This window comes from Cebus imitator, unplaced genomic scaffold (assembly GCF_001604975.1).
Source record: "Cebus imitator isolate Cc_AM_T3 unplaced genomic scaffold, Cebus_imitator-1.0 Scaffold77, whole genome shotgun sequence".
NCBI lineage: Eukaryota > Metazoa > Chordata > Mammalia > Primates > Cebidae > Cebus > Cebus imitator.
In genome coordinates, this window is record NW_016107392.1 from 1,725,338 (window position 1) to 1,740,610 (window position 15,273).

Here is a 15,273-nt window from a genome sequence, read left to right on the forward strand (position 1 = left end):
TTTGCTCTTGTTACCCAGGCTGGAGTGCAATGGCGCGATCTCGGCTCACCGCAACCTCCGCCTCCTGGGTTCAGGCAATTCTCCTGCCTCAGCCTCCTGAGTAGCTGGGACTACAGGCACGCACCACCATGCCCAGCTAATTTTTTGTAGTTTTAGTAGAGACGGGGTCACCTTGATTTTTTTAAGGATATCTTCACTGGGTACGAAATTTTAGGTTGTTAATAATTTATCACTTTAAAGATATTCTCTGTCTTCTTGCTTTCGTGATTTCTTTTGGAAGTCAGCTGTCAACCTAATTGTTATTACTTTTTTAAAAATAATCTTATCCCTCATGACTGCTCTTTAGATGTTTTCCTTTGTTTTTAATTTTAGGACAATATGATTTCAAAACAAATATATGTCTAAGTTGGGTTTTTAAGATTTCTTTAATCTATGGCTTGATGACTTTTATCATTAATCCATGGCTTGATGACTTTTATCAGGACCATAAAGTTTCAACCATTACTTCTAAATCTTGTTTCTGTTCCATTTCTTCTCTCCTTTTAGGATTCAATAACACATGTTAGAACTTCTCATGCTTGCTTTATGTCTTTTACTCACTCTTCCACTGTATTTCCCATCTTGTTATGTTTCTAAGATTTATTTTTTTAATCAACTTTTCAGTCTATCAGTTCTCTCTTTAGCTATGTCTAATGGGGTATCAATATCAGTTACTGTTTTTCCCCCAGGTTTTTATTATTTCCACTTAGTTATTTTTTATTGTCTCCACTTTTGCTGAAATTTACAATTTTGTCTTATATCTTAGACATTATAAATGCAGTCACATTAAAGTCTTGGCTTAATAACATCAACACTTGGAGGTTTCAAAATGTGTATTCAATACTGCCAAAATCTGGAGGCTCTGTAGGCCTGTTTCTATCATCTGGGGATTCTGTTATTTTTAGTTCATGTTTTCCCATGTCCTTATGTGCCTAGTTATTTTTCATTATGCATTAGACATTGTATTTACAACATTATTTATATATATTTTTTCTGCCATGGGACATCTGGGATTTTCTGAATATAATTTCAGGGATGAGATTACTTTAAATGCGGCTTCTATGAAGCCCTGAGTACTTTTTGTTCACCTTTACTCCAAGGTTTTTAGCCCTTCAGTTACCAACCTAAAGAAAGCATGAAACACAAAGTTTACCTCCTTGATGGACCTCACACTTTGATGGTATTGTCTTAGTTCCACAGGACTCTCAAAAGTGTCAATTCAGCCCTCAGCCATGTCTACCTCAATTGGCAAAGGGCCACAGGAGTAAGTGGCCCCTGCTACCAGGTTCACCTCTCAGGGTCACCCTCCCCTAATTCCTGGCCAGATAAGCCTTCTCTTTTCTGTTAATTATCTGATGCCTTCAAGTAGACAATTTTAAATCCAGGTTTTCTAGTTGTTTTCAGCAGGAAGGTTAATCCAAATTACCAGGTCTGCCTTTAGTGGAAGCAGAAGTCCAGTAAATCACTTTTCGGATATCTGAAAGTTCTTGGTGATACAGGGATGCTGATGATCCCCAAAGGAGAGCTGCTGTTCTTGAACATAAAGTACAGCGAGGGCCTGAGCCCTTCCTCACTCCCCGCCTACCACCACCGTAATAGCAACAACATTAGTTCTACAGTCAATCACTGACAAAGAAGTTTCCTATGCATTTGATACAATGACATTGTAAGGTAGGTATTATTATTTCTCTGTATATACTTTACAGAAGAGGAAATGACATCTCATAGCAGATCAGTGGCTTTTGTAAAATCACCCAGTAGTTGGCAAGGCTATCACATGATTCAAAGTTAGAGCATTTTTCCTCTTGGGTCAAGAAGTCAATAATTAAATGGAAATAGAAACAAACATAGACCAAATACACACATAAACATGTACTTACCCAACTAGTTATGACATGTGCCCTTTGTGACTACCAAGAAATAAGACTAGTTTCCTTAAGACACACATAACACCAGCCTCATTATTTTGTAATCACAGCTCACACACATGTCATTGCATGCTATGGCCAGGGAAGAAGAGAATATTAGGTTACAGAGGTGGTATGGAAAAGGCCTCGTGTACACAGTGAGTTTTGAGGTGGGTTTGAGCAGGAGAGAAAGAATGTAATCTTTGACATAAGTGGGAATGGTGCTTCAGAGAAACAGAACCAGAAAAATACACACACACACACACACACACACACACATGAGATGGGAATTTCTACTTTGTCCATCACTGTCAAAGCCCTCTTAATAGTTTCCAAAAGAAAATACTAACACATTAAATATACAGTTAAAACACCAAAAAGCACCAAAAAAAAATGCCTTTTTTCTTTTGGACAATTTAAGATAAAGGTTTTTGACAGAGGCAGCTGCAATTACTTCCTTCCATACACTGAACAGTTCTGAAAAGACATGGCAATTTACCTTAGGCAGGTAAGATGAGAAAAACAACATCTTCTCCTTAGGGTTGCAGTGAGGGGTACATGAGATAACCTATGCAAAAGCCCTTTTTAAATTACAAATGCTGCACGAAGGCAATGTATGTTCTCTAACATACATCATCATATCTCACTGAATCTTCTGCCGTGATGATCTTGAAAAGGTACGTTGCTTGTTTTGCAGCATTATACCAGCTGTGCAAAAGGTTAACAACCTGTGAGATGTCCCAAAATGTGATAAATACTTGCAGATCCCAAGAGCACTGAATTCATAATCTTTAAAAGAAAAATGAGGCACGAAGCATCATCTTAGGTGAATTCACCCATATTTGTGACAAGAGCGATTCAGTATTACATTTGCTGTAGTTTCTTAAGAGTGAATCTGTTAGTTCTGTGGCAGTTTGGTTTGCTTTTCTATGAAACTACCTTGTTACATTTGTATTTCCACCTAAACTGCTAGCACTGAGAGGCAAAGGCACCAGAACCTCAGGGCTCTGCAAATTACTACCATCATGGCTCGGTAAACGCCAGTGCTGACACTGGACACAATACATGTTCTACACTGGGTACCAGATGCTGTGGATTATGGGGGCTACTCAGTTTTTCAGGGAGGGGCACCGCAGGCAAAGAGTGATCCAGCATGTAAAAGTTCGTGACACTCTATCTTTTCCTACTATATCTGTATACAGCACAGCCTGAGACTTTTTGCCTGCAGTAATCAGTCTGATTCTTTTGACCACTGCCTATGGTTCTGACTTGATGTAACTATTTGTTTCAAACAGGCTAGCCTTGGCCAGGCATGGTGGCTCACACCTGTAATCCCAGCACTTTGGAAGGCCAAAGCAGGTGGATCACCTGAATTTGGGAGTTCAAGACTAGCCTGACCAAAATGGAGAAACCCCCTCTCTGCTAAAATACAAAATTAACTGGGTGTGGTGGCACATGCCTGTAATCTTAGCTACTTGGGAGGCTGAGGCAGGAGAATCACTTGAACCCGGGAGGTGGAGGTTGTGGTGAGCCAAGATCATACCTTTGCACTCCAGCCTGGGCAACAAGAGCGAAACTCCATGGCAAAAAGAAAGAAAAAAGAAAAAAAAAGAACAGCGTATCCTCCAGGAAACACAAACAAGGAATTAATAACCGAAACAAAAAGTTCTGTCGCTTCTGCGGCAAATTGCAATTGCAACTAAGTCTCTTTATATTCCCAGATCATCATGTAAAAATGATTACAGATGGAAAACAAGTACAGCCTAATCTGAATGCAGTGCCAATTTTGCATTCAATACTCCTGTGCATGCTGCTTTCTCAAAGCTTTCAGAGACTTAAGTTGGGACTAAGTGATGTGACTGGTTTAAGTAGTGCTAAGTTGTAAACATGGACTCTTTGAGTGGAATCGCTTTTCAGGCTAAGCCCAAGAATACTCAAAATTATATCCCGGCAACAAAGCAAGTTTTCCCTTGAAATACATCTTTCACTGCATTTCTTGTAGTGCTTTTCTGTTCTTACTAAATAGAAGATTTGAATGTCAGAATTTTCACTGGAAGTCTGGTAGAAAGGTACTCACAAAATTTGATATTGAATATTCTACTTTTAGAACCAGTGTCTATTCTTAGGGATGTATACAAAGAGGCAAAGTCCTGTCTTCAGCTGACATTAGTGAGAGAATCATGTGGAGAAAACTTATTGTCTCAAAATATTAAATCTCCTCTTTGTCTGACGTCGTATAAAGCTCAGTTGCTGCTTCACCCCTTCTATCCCTCCCTTACCGCTGGTGTTTTTTTGGCTGAAAGTTTCGCCCATAATTTAACAAGGTAGTTTCTGTCTGTAGAATGCAGGAAATCAGCCATATTTGAAGAAATATACTTTGTAGGATGCACTTCAGATTTCAGGTGGGATGTTTTAACATCTGGTAGAAAAAACAAAATAAAGTTTAAAATAAAAGGCATAATATAAGGGAAATTTCTGAAGTGATAGAAATGTTTTATAGTTTTATTTCCCCAAACATAACAATTGGATGCTTAAAGTTTGTGCATTTCAACTTGAAAATAAAAATATATCTTAGAATAAAATAACTCACAATAATAAAGTCAGCCTATCACACATAATAGACATATCCTCTGAATATACGCAATACTCAATCAATTCAGGTTTATTTTAAATATAATCAAAAGAAGTAAAACATTTCAAAAACAGTGGCTTCTAGATACTTAATTGAAAAGTTACTCTTATTATGAATTTTCATTTGATGAAATTCCAAAAGGCCAAAAGGAAAATAAACTACGCAATGCTAAGAGGCTTTGAAAGAGAATGGAATGGATGATGAGGCCACTGTTTAACAGAATTTATTCATAAATAACATCTAATATTTTTCTTTAAGATGTCAGAATGTTCAGAGACCTAGAATATAAGAATAAATTTTTATTCTTATTTATGTAAAAATTTACATATACATTTTTATTACTGCTCATTCACAGAGGGCCTAGGAGTAAATAGCTTTGGCCATATGGGAGCATCAACACTTTCACTATTGCTTTTAAAATGCTAAAATAAATGATATTCACATGTATCGTCAGTCAATATGATGGACTGAGCAGAAGTGGAAAGCTACCCCCACCCGAAGATGAAAGAAAATACTAATGTATAACAGAAATTTGTTTTGTTTTTAATACATAATAAGGCAGAAACCAAGAAAGAAAACGTTCTAGGTGGTACAAGTGCAGCGAAGACTGAAATTCAGAGGAGTGGGAATTGATGCTAAGAGGTCAGAGGGCGTCAGGGACAGAGGTTTGAACACGTGGTCTGAGAAGGGAAGCCACAGTGCTTGCATGCTTGGCATACAAAACCTGGACTTGGCCAGGTGCAATGGCTCACACCTGTAATCTCAGCACTTTGGGAGGCCAAGGCTAGCGGAAAGCTTGAGCCCAGGAGTTTGAAACCAGCCTGGCCAATATGGTGAAACCCCATCTCTACAAAAAATACAAAAAATTAGCCTGGTGTGGTGGTGTGTGCCTATAATCCCAGCTACTTGGGAGGCTAAGGTGGGAGGATCACTTGAGCCCAGGAGGTAGAGGCTGCAGTGAGTCATGATTCTGCCACTGCACTCCAGCCTGGGTGGCAAAGTGAGACCCTGACAAAACAATGACAAAAGAAAAAAAAAAAAAAAGATCTGGACTGTTTGATAGGTGACAAGTTGGAAAAGGGGTATCTGGAAATGTCAGTCCACAGACCTAGGGACTTTGCCTGGGCACAGATTCTCATCTAACCAGACGATAGAAACACCTGTGGGAAATCAGACTCTACTTTGGTTTGGAATCTCAACTTGAACTCCCCCAAATTTTGTGGCAATCCCAAACCAATAAAACAAGGTAAAAGTTGTCGCAGACAAGTAAAAGTATTGAATCATGGTAAGGAAATCTAAAGTTCCACCCAGCCCCCGTCTTAAGAGAGGGAGATTCAACAGATGCAACAAATGTGCAAGGACTATATTCAAAGAATTCCAGGTAACAGAACAATCTAGAAAGGAACATTAAAGAAACTATGTTTAACCAGAGTGATACAGTGAGACAACTGTACAAAGAAACATTCTCTGTTGAATCTCTGTGATTAAAAAAAAAAGGCACTTGACCCATATTTATTGAGTATCTGCTATGTGCCGGCTGGTGCTCTAGATGCTGGGGATACAGCAGTAAATAAAAAGTTCTTGACCTGTGGGGATTACATTCCAATATTGGAGGCAGATAAATAACACATTAGATAATGTCAGGTAATGGACAAGAGTGACGAAGAAAGAGGAAGCCAGATGAGGGGACAGCATGAGAGATGGCATGGTGGTCAGAGGAAGTCCTCTCTAAGGTGGTGACACCTAAACACATATGAAAAGGCATAAAGAAGAACAGTATTCAAACATCTGGGAGGAAACTATATCAGACAGAAAAATTGGCTGGTGTAAGAACATAGATGTATCCTTAATATAACTGCATCATGGTAAAGAATTCAGCATAGCTGAGGCAGAAACAGAGAGACGGGGAGAGAGAGAGAGAGGAGAGAGAGGAGGTGCATCCTGTGCTAAATTATCTTTTGGAAAAAAAAAAAAAACCTTGTCCTGTTGATGTCACTCTAAGCACAGAGCATTAGGAAAAAGAACAGATGAACTGGAACCATATAAATAAGATAAAATTTAAAGAAATAAAAGCTATATTCACTGAAATAATTTCTATAAAGAAGATCTTATATAGTATATAAAAGTTTATTCAAAATATAATTTTTGTGTATGGATTCCTTTTTCCAGTTCTCTAAGACATAAGCTGTCTGTACTACGGTATAAACGAGTCAATTTCAATCTGATGACACAATGCAGCTATAATTCCAATAATGTAATGTCTTAATGATTTCTCAGCAACAAAACATTCTGGGTAAAGATAATGTGTTTAGATTACTATTAAACTACATTGTAATACTAAAGAGTTTCATACAGTTCTTAATATATTGTCTAATGTCTTAATATATCAACAAACAAAAGAGCTTATTTCCCAATTTAAGAAAAAAGCCATAATTACCAATGTTATAACACCATGTAACAAATTTTCTTAATGTGATTTTATTCAAACTATCTAAATTAAAGTCAACCTTGAGGCAGCACTTTAAATATATATAAACTACTTTACAGTCCACAAAAAGAAGGAAGTTCTTCAGTATATAGGTTAGTTAAATTTATTTAAATACCTGCAATGAAGCATAAATGAATTTAATGTTCCAAGGCAGATTTTTAAAGTTCTTTTATGGATTGGTATCATCACAAATGCAGGAAAATATAAATGAAGTATCTGGAACAACTGGAACTACATTTCAAATTAATTCTAAATGGCTTAGATATTTTATATAGATATACTAATTTGAAGTCAAACAAATTAAAATAATATTTGTATAAAACATTTTAAAAGAATAAGCATAAAATCCAACCTAAATAACAAAAGCAGTAGAGGCCACATACCTAAGAATAAAAGATTTATATGTATATTTAACATTATATCATCACACAGACTAAATAGGGCCATTTACTGAATAAAGGAAAGGAAAAACTAAAAGAAGTTGATCACAGGCACATAGCCAGGTCAATAACTAGTGATGAACTTACCATCTGGGGGTCAGATTTTAAATATTTTGAAAAACACAGTCTCTATTTTAATGACAAGTGTTTCTACATTTGTAAGATTTCTTATATAGCAAAGCAATTTAGTCATTCTCCTGTCCAAAAATATAACTGATTACTTTTCAATATGAGCTTTTAACATTTAAATAAAATCTTGCAAAAAAATGTATCAACACTGGAGTTGATCTCTCTTTGAAAGCATTTAGAAATGGATGAGTTGGAAACAGGCTTTAATTTTAAAACAAAAGTCCTCAGATTCACAAATGACTTCAAAATCACTTATTTTCTCCCCGCACTCAAATGGAGCTTTGTAATCACAGCACTTTGGGAGGCTGAGGCAGGTGGATCACCTGAGGTCAAGAGTTCACGATCAGTCTGGCCAACATTGGTAAAACCCCGTCTCTACTAAAAATATAAAAATTAGCCAAGTGTGGTAGCATGCACCTGTAATCCCAGCTAGTGGGGAGGATGAGGCAGGAGAATCACATGAATCTGAGAGGTGGAGGTTGCAGTGAGCTGAGATTCCACCACCACACTCGAGACTCCACTGGGCAACAGAGTAAGACTCTATCTAGGACCAGGTACGGTGGCTCACGCCTGTAATCCCAGCACTTTAGGAGGCCAAAGCAGGTGGATCACGAGGTCAGCAGATCGAGACCGTCTTGGCTAACCTGGTGAAACCCCGTCTCTACTAAAAAGACAGAAAACTAGCCAGGCGTGGTGGTGGGCACTTGTATTCGCAGCTACTCGGGAGGCTGAAGCAGGAGAATTGCTTAGAAGCGGGAGGCGGAGGTTGCAGTGAGCCGAGATTGTGCCGCTGCATTCCAGCCTGGGCAACAGAGTGAGACTTCGTCTAAAAAAAAAAAAAAAAGACTCTGTCTAAAACACACACACACACACACACACACACACCATATAGTGAGGGCCTTTTTTGTTTTAAAGGAAAAAGTAACAAGAATAATTCATACATACCTACAATGATTAAATGTATAGACTCAGTCTAAAAAACCACACACATACAAACAAACAAAAAATAATGTAGTGAGGGTTTTTTTAAAAAAGAAAAACTAACAAGAATAATTCATACTTACAATGATCAAATGCATATATATGTATGATGTAAATACTTGTAAAATCTGTATAAAATTCATTATATGGAAATATGTAATCACAAAAAGAGCTTAAAAGAAAACACAACAATTTGCTATCAAGTTTTAAATATTTTTAATATGATAGATAATTTACAGTGGAAAATTAAGAAAAAAGTTTAGTTCATTAGGAAGTGCTATCACAAAACTAAAGGAGTTAAAAGAAGCTATTTTTCCAGGACAGAATTACATCTTAAAAGTCGTGTCTATCTGTGCTTCTAAGAAAAGAATAACATCAACTAGAAAAATAATAATTTCACATAGTATCCATGATAATTTTCCATAGCAAAATAAGCTTTTAGAGTAGAAAGCTATCACATCAGTCCAAGGAGATACAGTAATGATGTTATAAATAGTCATGCTATATATATATGGTAAAGTGAATACATTTACTGAAATATACTAACGATAAAGTGCTATATTCTTGAGTGCCTAATCAAAGGAATAATTAGTTATTTAAACAGAAACAATTTCTACATCAGGAAAAAGGAAAACATGTACATGTACATTCACAAGAACAAATAAAGTACAAAAATTTCCCTTTCCAGTAAACTTCATATGCGGTAATGTCTTCAGTGGAACCGATGTCACAATGTCTTCAGTGTGAACCGATGGGTCAATATTTGAGCCTTACATCAAGAATGTTCCAATTAAAACATAGAGCAATAATGCCCAGAAGCCTCCCCCAAAAAATGGATGAGTATATAACCAAGTAGTTAGTTGACACTTTAAAGAAGATAAAACACATAGAACAGGTAAATTACGAAAGTGAAAATTTGCTAAATGTGATCTGTATTACATAGAAGAATTTGGGAAAGAAAAAAGGAAAAGGGCGGCAATGATTGGCAAGAAACAGGATATACATCATCAGGAAGCTTCAATACATATTAAAAGCTGCCTTTCCTTCAACTAACATGTTTGAATAACTGTATTTCCACTGGGATGTCCACCCAATCGCACACCCTAAGCATGATCTTTGCTTGCTAAGGGCTTATCCTTCAAGAATAACTTTTTCAAAGATGTTGCCTCATTGGTCACTTTCTCCAGCAAAAACATTCTCTGTCTTTCTTCACTTTGCTTTTCTATCTTAGGACATGGAGGGTGTATAGATCTGGTAATTGTAGAAGGTGGTGTTTGTCTAAACTGATCCACAGAGAGAAAATAAAATACCCACTATCTGGACAAGTCACCTGACAGCATTTACTATCTAACCAATCTGAAATCCAGTATATAAATGATCTTGATTTTATCAATAATGAAATAACAGTAAAAAAAAATAGACAGCATTTATTGAGCATGTACTATGTGCCAGGTGTTACTACAGGTCTTTTATGGGTGTATCACATGGAAATTCATAATAATATCAGAGTTGACATTTCCATACTCACTTCTCCAAACTGCCCTGCTCCCTGTGAATGACCATTGAAGAACCTCTTGATCTCTGTAACATTTTGCTAAACTACAATTTCTTTCCAATATTATTCTAAGTTCCTTAATTAAATCAAGGTTGTCAAATTTTAAAAAAGGATTTTCACAAAGACTATCGCATTTACCAACTATTGCCCCCCAGTTTGAGCAGTGTCACCCTCTTTCAATGAATGGGAAAATGCAAACATTTTTTGCTGTTTTAATATTAATATGAACAAACACTCATAGAAGCACTTACTCTACTAGATATTGTTCTGGGTGGTTTTCAGTATATTAACTCATTTAATCCCCACAAAAATACTGAGGCAGGAACTATTATTACCTCCATTTTATACATGAGAACTCTGTAACTTGCCCAAGGTCACATGGCTAGGTTGTAATGCAACTGGAATTTTTAAGGATTAGTTTGAATTTTAGTGTTATTTGCAATCATGAATTTCTAAGGTTACAATCTGTAATAAAAGGTCTTCAGCTTTTGCAAATCATGATTGCACTCTCATAATCAGTTTTAAGATTAGAGGTTTGATCTTCTAACACCATTTATCTGTCATCAACACAAAGAAATGGTTAGGCCCTTCTTATCTTCTTCTCTGAATGGCTGGTCAATACAGAAAAGTGATTTCTAGAATTGTGTCTTTCAAATTGGACTATGCAATTAAATTCATTTACAGACATACTGTGCTACGTACTATATAAATAGTGCAATTATCATAAGTGGAACTTGGATCTTTTATGGTAATAAGATGATTTTCAGGCTTGTCATGGAGCAAAAGGCAAGGAAGTAAGCTGATCAAGATTGTTCTGAAGTGCCTTTTTAAAAAAAGCTTTACATAAAACATATGAATTTTGGATATATCTTATCCCAAGCCCCAACGCTGACAGAGAACGTAACTGCCAAAACACCAGATCCTTGTCCTAGAGAAGAATTCAGCATAAATGATGTCACCCATCCAACCTCACCTGAAGGCAACCAGAGCTGGGGGGCAGTCTGGTAACAGGCCTCCAAGTAAGGACAGCATCAAAGCAAAGCTCTAGGGCGCTCAGTGCAGGGTTTTCCAAAGTGCAGGTTGCAAACAAAATTGTGAAATCAATTTAGGAGGCCACAAACAGAATTTAAAAATTAAAATCCAGCACCATAGAAAATATCAGCGTCATCTATCACCATAGTAAGGGTGTTTTTTGACACATTTTTTTTCTAGCTGTGTATGTGTTTACTGGGTCATGATACTGTAAAATGTATACTACTAATTATGGATCTTGGTCAATAAAACTTTGAAAGCCATATATCTAAGGAGTACTAAGTACATCCAATTTTCTAGTACTAAGCACTACATTTAATAAAACAGGATTCCTCGTAACCAGCAAGTGGAGTCAGTTGCAGTAAGTGAATCTTAGATCATAAAATGAATCTTACGTTTTAGCCGGTTCAACTAATCCCCCAACATAAGAAGACCTTCTGTAAGATTCCCATAACAGAGCATCTAACTTCTGGAGCAAGCTGGTCTGTCCCTCTGCAAATCACCTCTAACTCTTAGAAAGTTCATGATGTCAAATCAAAATAGAATGTAAGGCTATTGCTTTTGCATGACAGCTCTTCAAAGTGTGTGTGTGTGTGTGTGTGTGTGTGTGTGTGTGTGTATGCATGTTTGAATTTTATATAACTTTTTCTGAATAAACCCATAGGTCATTGTAGAAAATTTATAAAATACTAAAAAGCATAAATAGGAAAATAAAAATTATGCATAATCCATAACCCAGAGCTAGTAACTGGAGCCACACTGATTCTACCTTCTTAACCTGCTTTCTACTTACTATGAAATCAATAGTTTCCTCTAATTATTCTTCTACAACATGATTATAATGACAACATAACATTCCAGCATACGGCTATGCCATAATTTATTTCTGAAACCCCATTAGATAGCTAGATTATTTCTAGATTTTATCATAAATACACTGATATGAACATCACTACAAATAAGTGATTACCTTATGATAATCCTCAGATTCAAATTACTAGACTGAAGATATACAAAAAATTGTATATCTTGTAAATGTGACAGAAAATTGTAAAACTGTGCCCCAGAAAAACTGTGCCAATTCACTTTCTCTACTGAGACATAGAGAGTGCATTTACCCACATCCTGACCAAGAACAGGCATTAAGCTGTTTTTCATCTGCCAATTCAGTACAAAAAAAAAAAGTCTATCCTGTTTTAACTAATAATGAGATTAAATATTTCTGACATATCTACTGGCCATTTTTATTTCCTCTTCTGTGAATTTCCCACTCATGTCCTTCATTCGATTCTCTTTTCACATTTTGGAAATAACTGATTTAGCTCTTTAAATATTAGAGGAAGGCTTTCACACCAAGTGGCACTATTATCTCCATTGATTTGAATATTAGGTGCCAGTCTTCCTTAAAGGAGATAAAGATGGTATTACTAATGTAGTAACTATAAGCCACCATGTTTTTTGTTTCTATAAAGATCGCCTTGCTAAGCAACACATCACATGGGAATGATAGAAACTTTGTAAATATAGCTGGAAAACGGCAACTTTTAAACCTTGTTATTCTATGTGTAAAAATCAGAAGTTTCCCTTATACCAAGAAAATCAATAATAGCACTAAAAACCTTTTGTTGATATTCTTTTCACTCCTTTCCTCTGACCACAAACAAAATGTGGTCCAGTTCCACTGAATCTGAGACATTAGGAACGTGCACTGCTAAAACAATAATGTAAACACAAAGAAGTGACACAAAAACTTGGCTTATCACTTCCCGTTTGTACCCTAATGGAAATGGAACCCCAAGTGCCTTCAGGAGCCTCAGAAACAGGTGCTCAAAGAGGAAAATTATACATTTCTAAAAGTAATCTTAAATTTCTAAAATTCTTCACCTAAATGAGACACGGTCAACGCTAAAGTGCCCCACACCCAGCTCATAGAAAATGAGTAATTATCTTAATTTTCTTCCTCTCTTGCACAATCTGCCCTCCTCAACATCCAATCTAAATATTTACCTAATTTGACAATTCCTGTCCCCATGGCCTCATTTCAGGCCTTACCCTATTTACTGGACTACAGCAGTAACTTTCCAGCCGCTCCTCCTGTTTCCTGAATTGCTCTCCTCAAATTCATCCTCTATACATACCTCCTCCAGACAGAGGCCTCTACGATACAAATTCAGCAGCTCCCCATTGTTGAAGATCAAGTTTCCAAGCTCATTGGAGTAGCACAAAAGGCTAAAGTTACTCCTGGATCTCAAACTTTGGATCGACATAGACCTACAATCTCTCCTGGCATTCAGGTCCTTAGAAAATGATATGCCCGTGCGTGCCTCTGCATAGGCAAATGTGGTTCCTTCTTCTAAGAAAACCTTTTGCCATCAGTCTGCTGACTAATTCTGCAACCGTGAAGACTAAGCTGAAGGCTGACCTTCTCTTAGAAGTGTTTCCTGATCAAATTTTTGTATCCCAGGCTGAATTCAGTGTCCTTCCTTGGTATTCTTATGACAGCCTGGAAAAGTTAACAAATGGATTTTCCTGTCTGCAGGATGCAAAATATAGCCTAGCACGCTGTAGGGCCTTCAACTGCCCTAATCACATGGCGTTATTAGTATAATGAACCCTCTAATCTGTCTCCTTTGATAAAAGACAAAGCTTCTTGAAGCAGCCTCATCATCTCACCTTATCCAGCAAACATCACTATCTGGAACATAGAGCATACTCAATAAATGCCTGTTGGATCAATGAACTTTCAGTAAAAATAAATAAATAAAATAAATAAATGATATGTTTTCTAAAGTTGCTGTATTATTTTCTAAATATTTCTAAAGTTACTGTATATAAAACATTATTAGATATGTTTTCTGAAGTTACTGTATTATTTTCATTATGGACAAATCAGATAAATCAGAAAGTAGTTACTGGCATTACATAAGCTCTTCATTTTGCAAGAGGATTTCCATACCTGGATTTCTAAAATATCAATTTCCTCTACTGCCCTTGAAATAACATTTGAAATTCATAGTTGCAGGGACACATCTCTTTTGTGTAAGATAAGATACATTTACACAGGCATTTAGTCATCAGTTATATTTTTAAACATAAGATACCAAACACAGTAAGTGCTCAATAGATATCTTGTAGCTTGTTAAGAGTCACCCCTTAGGTTGTCTGTTTTAGTCACAATTATCCTCTTTTTAGGGGGAGTATAGTCTCCATACATAGGAGTAGGTTCCATAGGTATATCTAAAGGTAATCCTGGTCCCTGCCAGAGTAGATTGGTTTAAGAACAAGTGCCTAAACCAAGCTAGGCCAATAAGACTTTCCCTGGATTAGGATTAATGAACATCCATTCAAATTAATCCCTTTACAGTAGTGGGAGCCTCCAGAGGTAAAATGAGATGTGGGCTTGAGAGCTGCTGGTGGCCAGGTTCCCCACCATGTGCAGAAATTGATAAGAGTCATTTGTAGTTCAAAGAACGAGGCCAACATGGAGAAAGAAACAGAGATGAAAAGTGGTGAGAGTCCTAGACCAGAGTCCAGGAGATGACTAGAGTCCTGGTTATGTTCCACAACTAGCCCCCAATCTCTCTGAGACCTGCTGCAACCCTGACCTTCCCATAGTTTGGTCATATGAAATCTACTCCCTTCTCATAGAGTCGCATAAGCTGGCTTAGAGTGGATTCCTATCATTTGCCAGCAAAAGAATCCTGATGGTATGAATAGATAAATGAACAACTGATTCACTCCCCACTAATTCTTTTAATCTATTCAACCAGGTGGTTTGACATAATAAAGGCATGGGCTGATTTACATGAGATTTCTGTTCAGAGAAAGAAGGAAGGTATTCATTTTGAAATACATTTCAAAGAAAAGTAAGTTTCAGGCAACATATTGCCAAGACAAATCTGAAGCATTTGATCACAGCATCATGCATTCAAAATACTTTCTCTTTCTTACAGAAGATTCCCACAAATTAACTGTAGGTTTAGAACCTCCAGGAACAACAACGTCTTTTTTTCTCAAGAGTTCTTTTTGCTTTGGAACTCCTCCATAATGCAAGAGGGGTGAGAGGACTT

At 36.8% G+C, this 15,273-nt stretch overlaps 1 protein-coding gene across 1 annotated transcript in view; it reads right to left on the reverse strand.

Moving 5' to 3' along the window:
* The window catches only part of LRGUK (leucine rich repeats and guanylate kinase domain containing), a 123,961-nt gene that overhangs the window by 29,548 nt on the left and 79,140 nt on the right, over positions 1 to 15,273 (reverse strand). Inside the window, exon 16 of the mRNA XM_017532523.2 lies at positions 4,226 to 4,365. Coding sequence (XP_017388012.1) covers positions 4,226 to 4,365 — 140 coding nt within the window. The remainder of the gene's footprint in view (positions 1 to 4,225; positions 4,366 to 15,273) is intronic.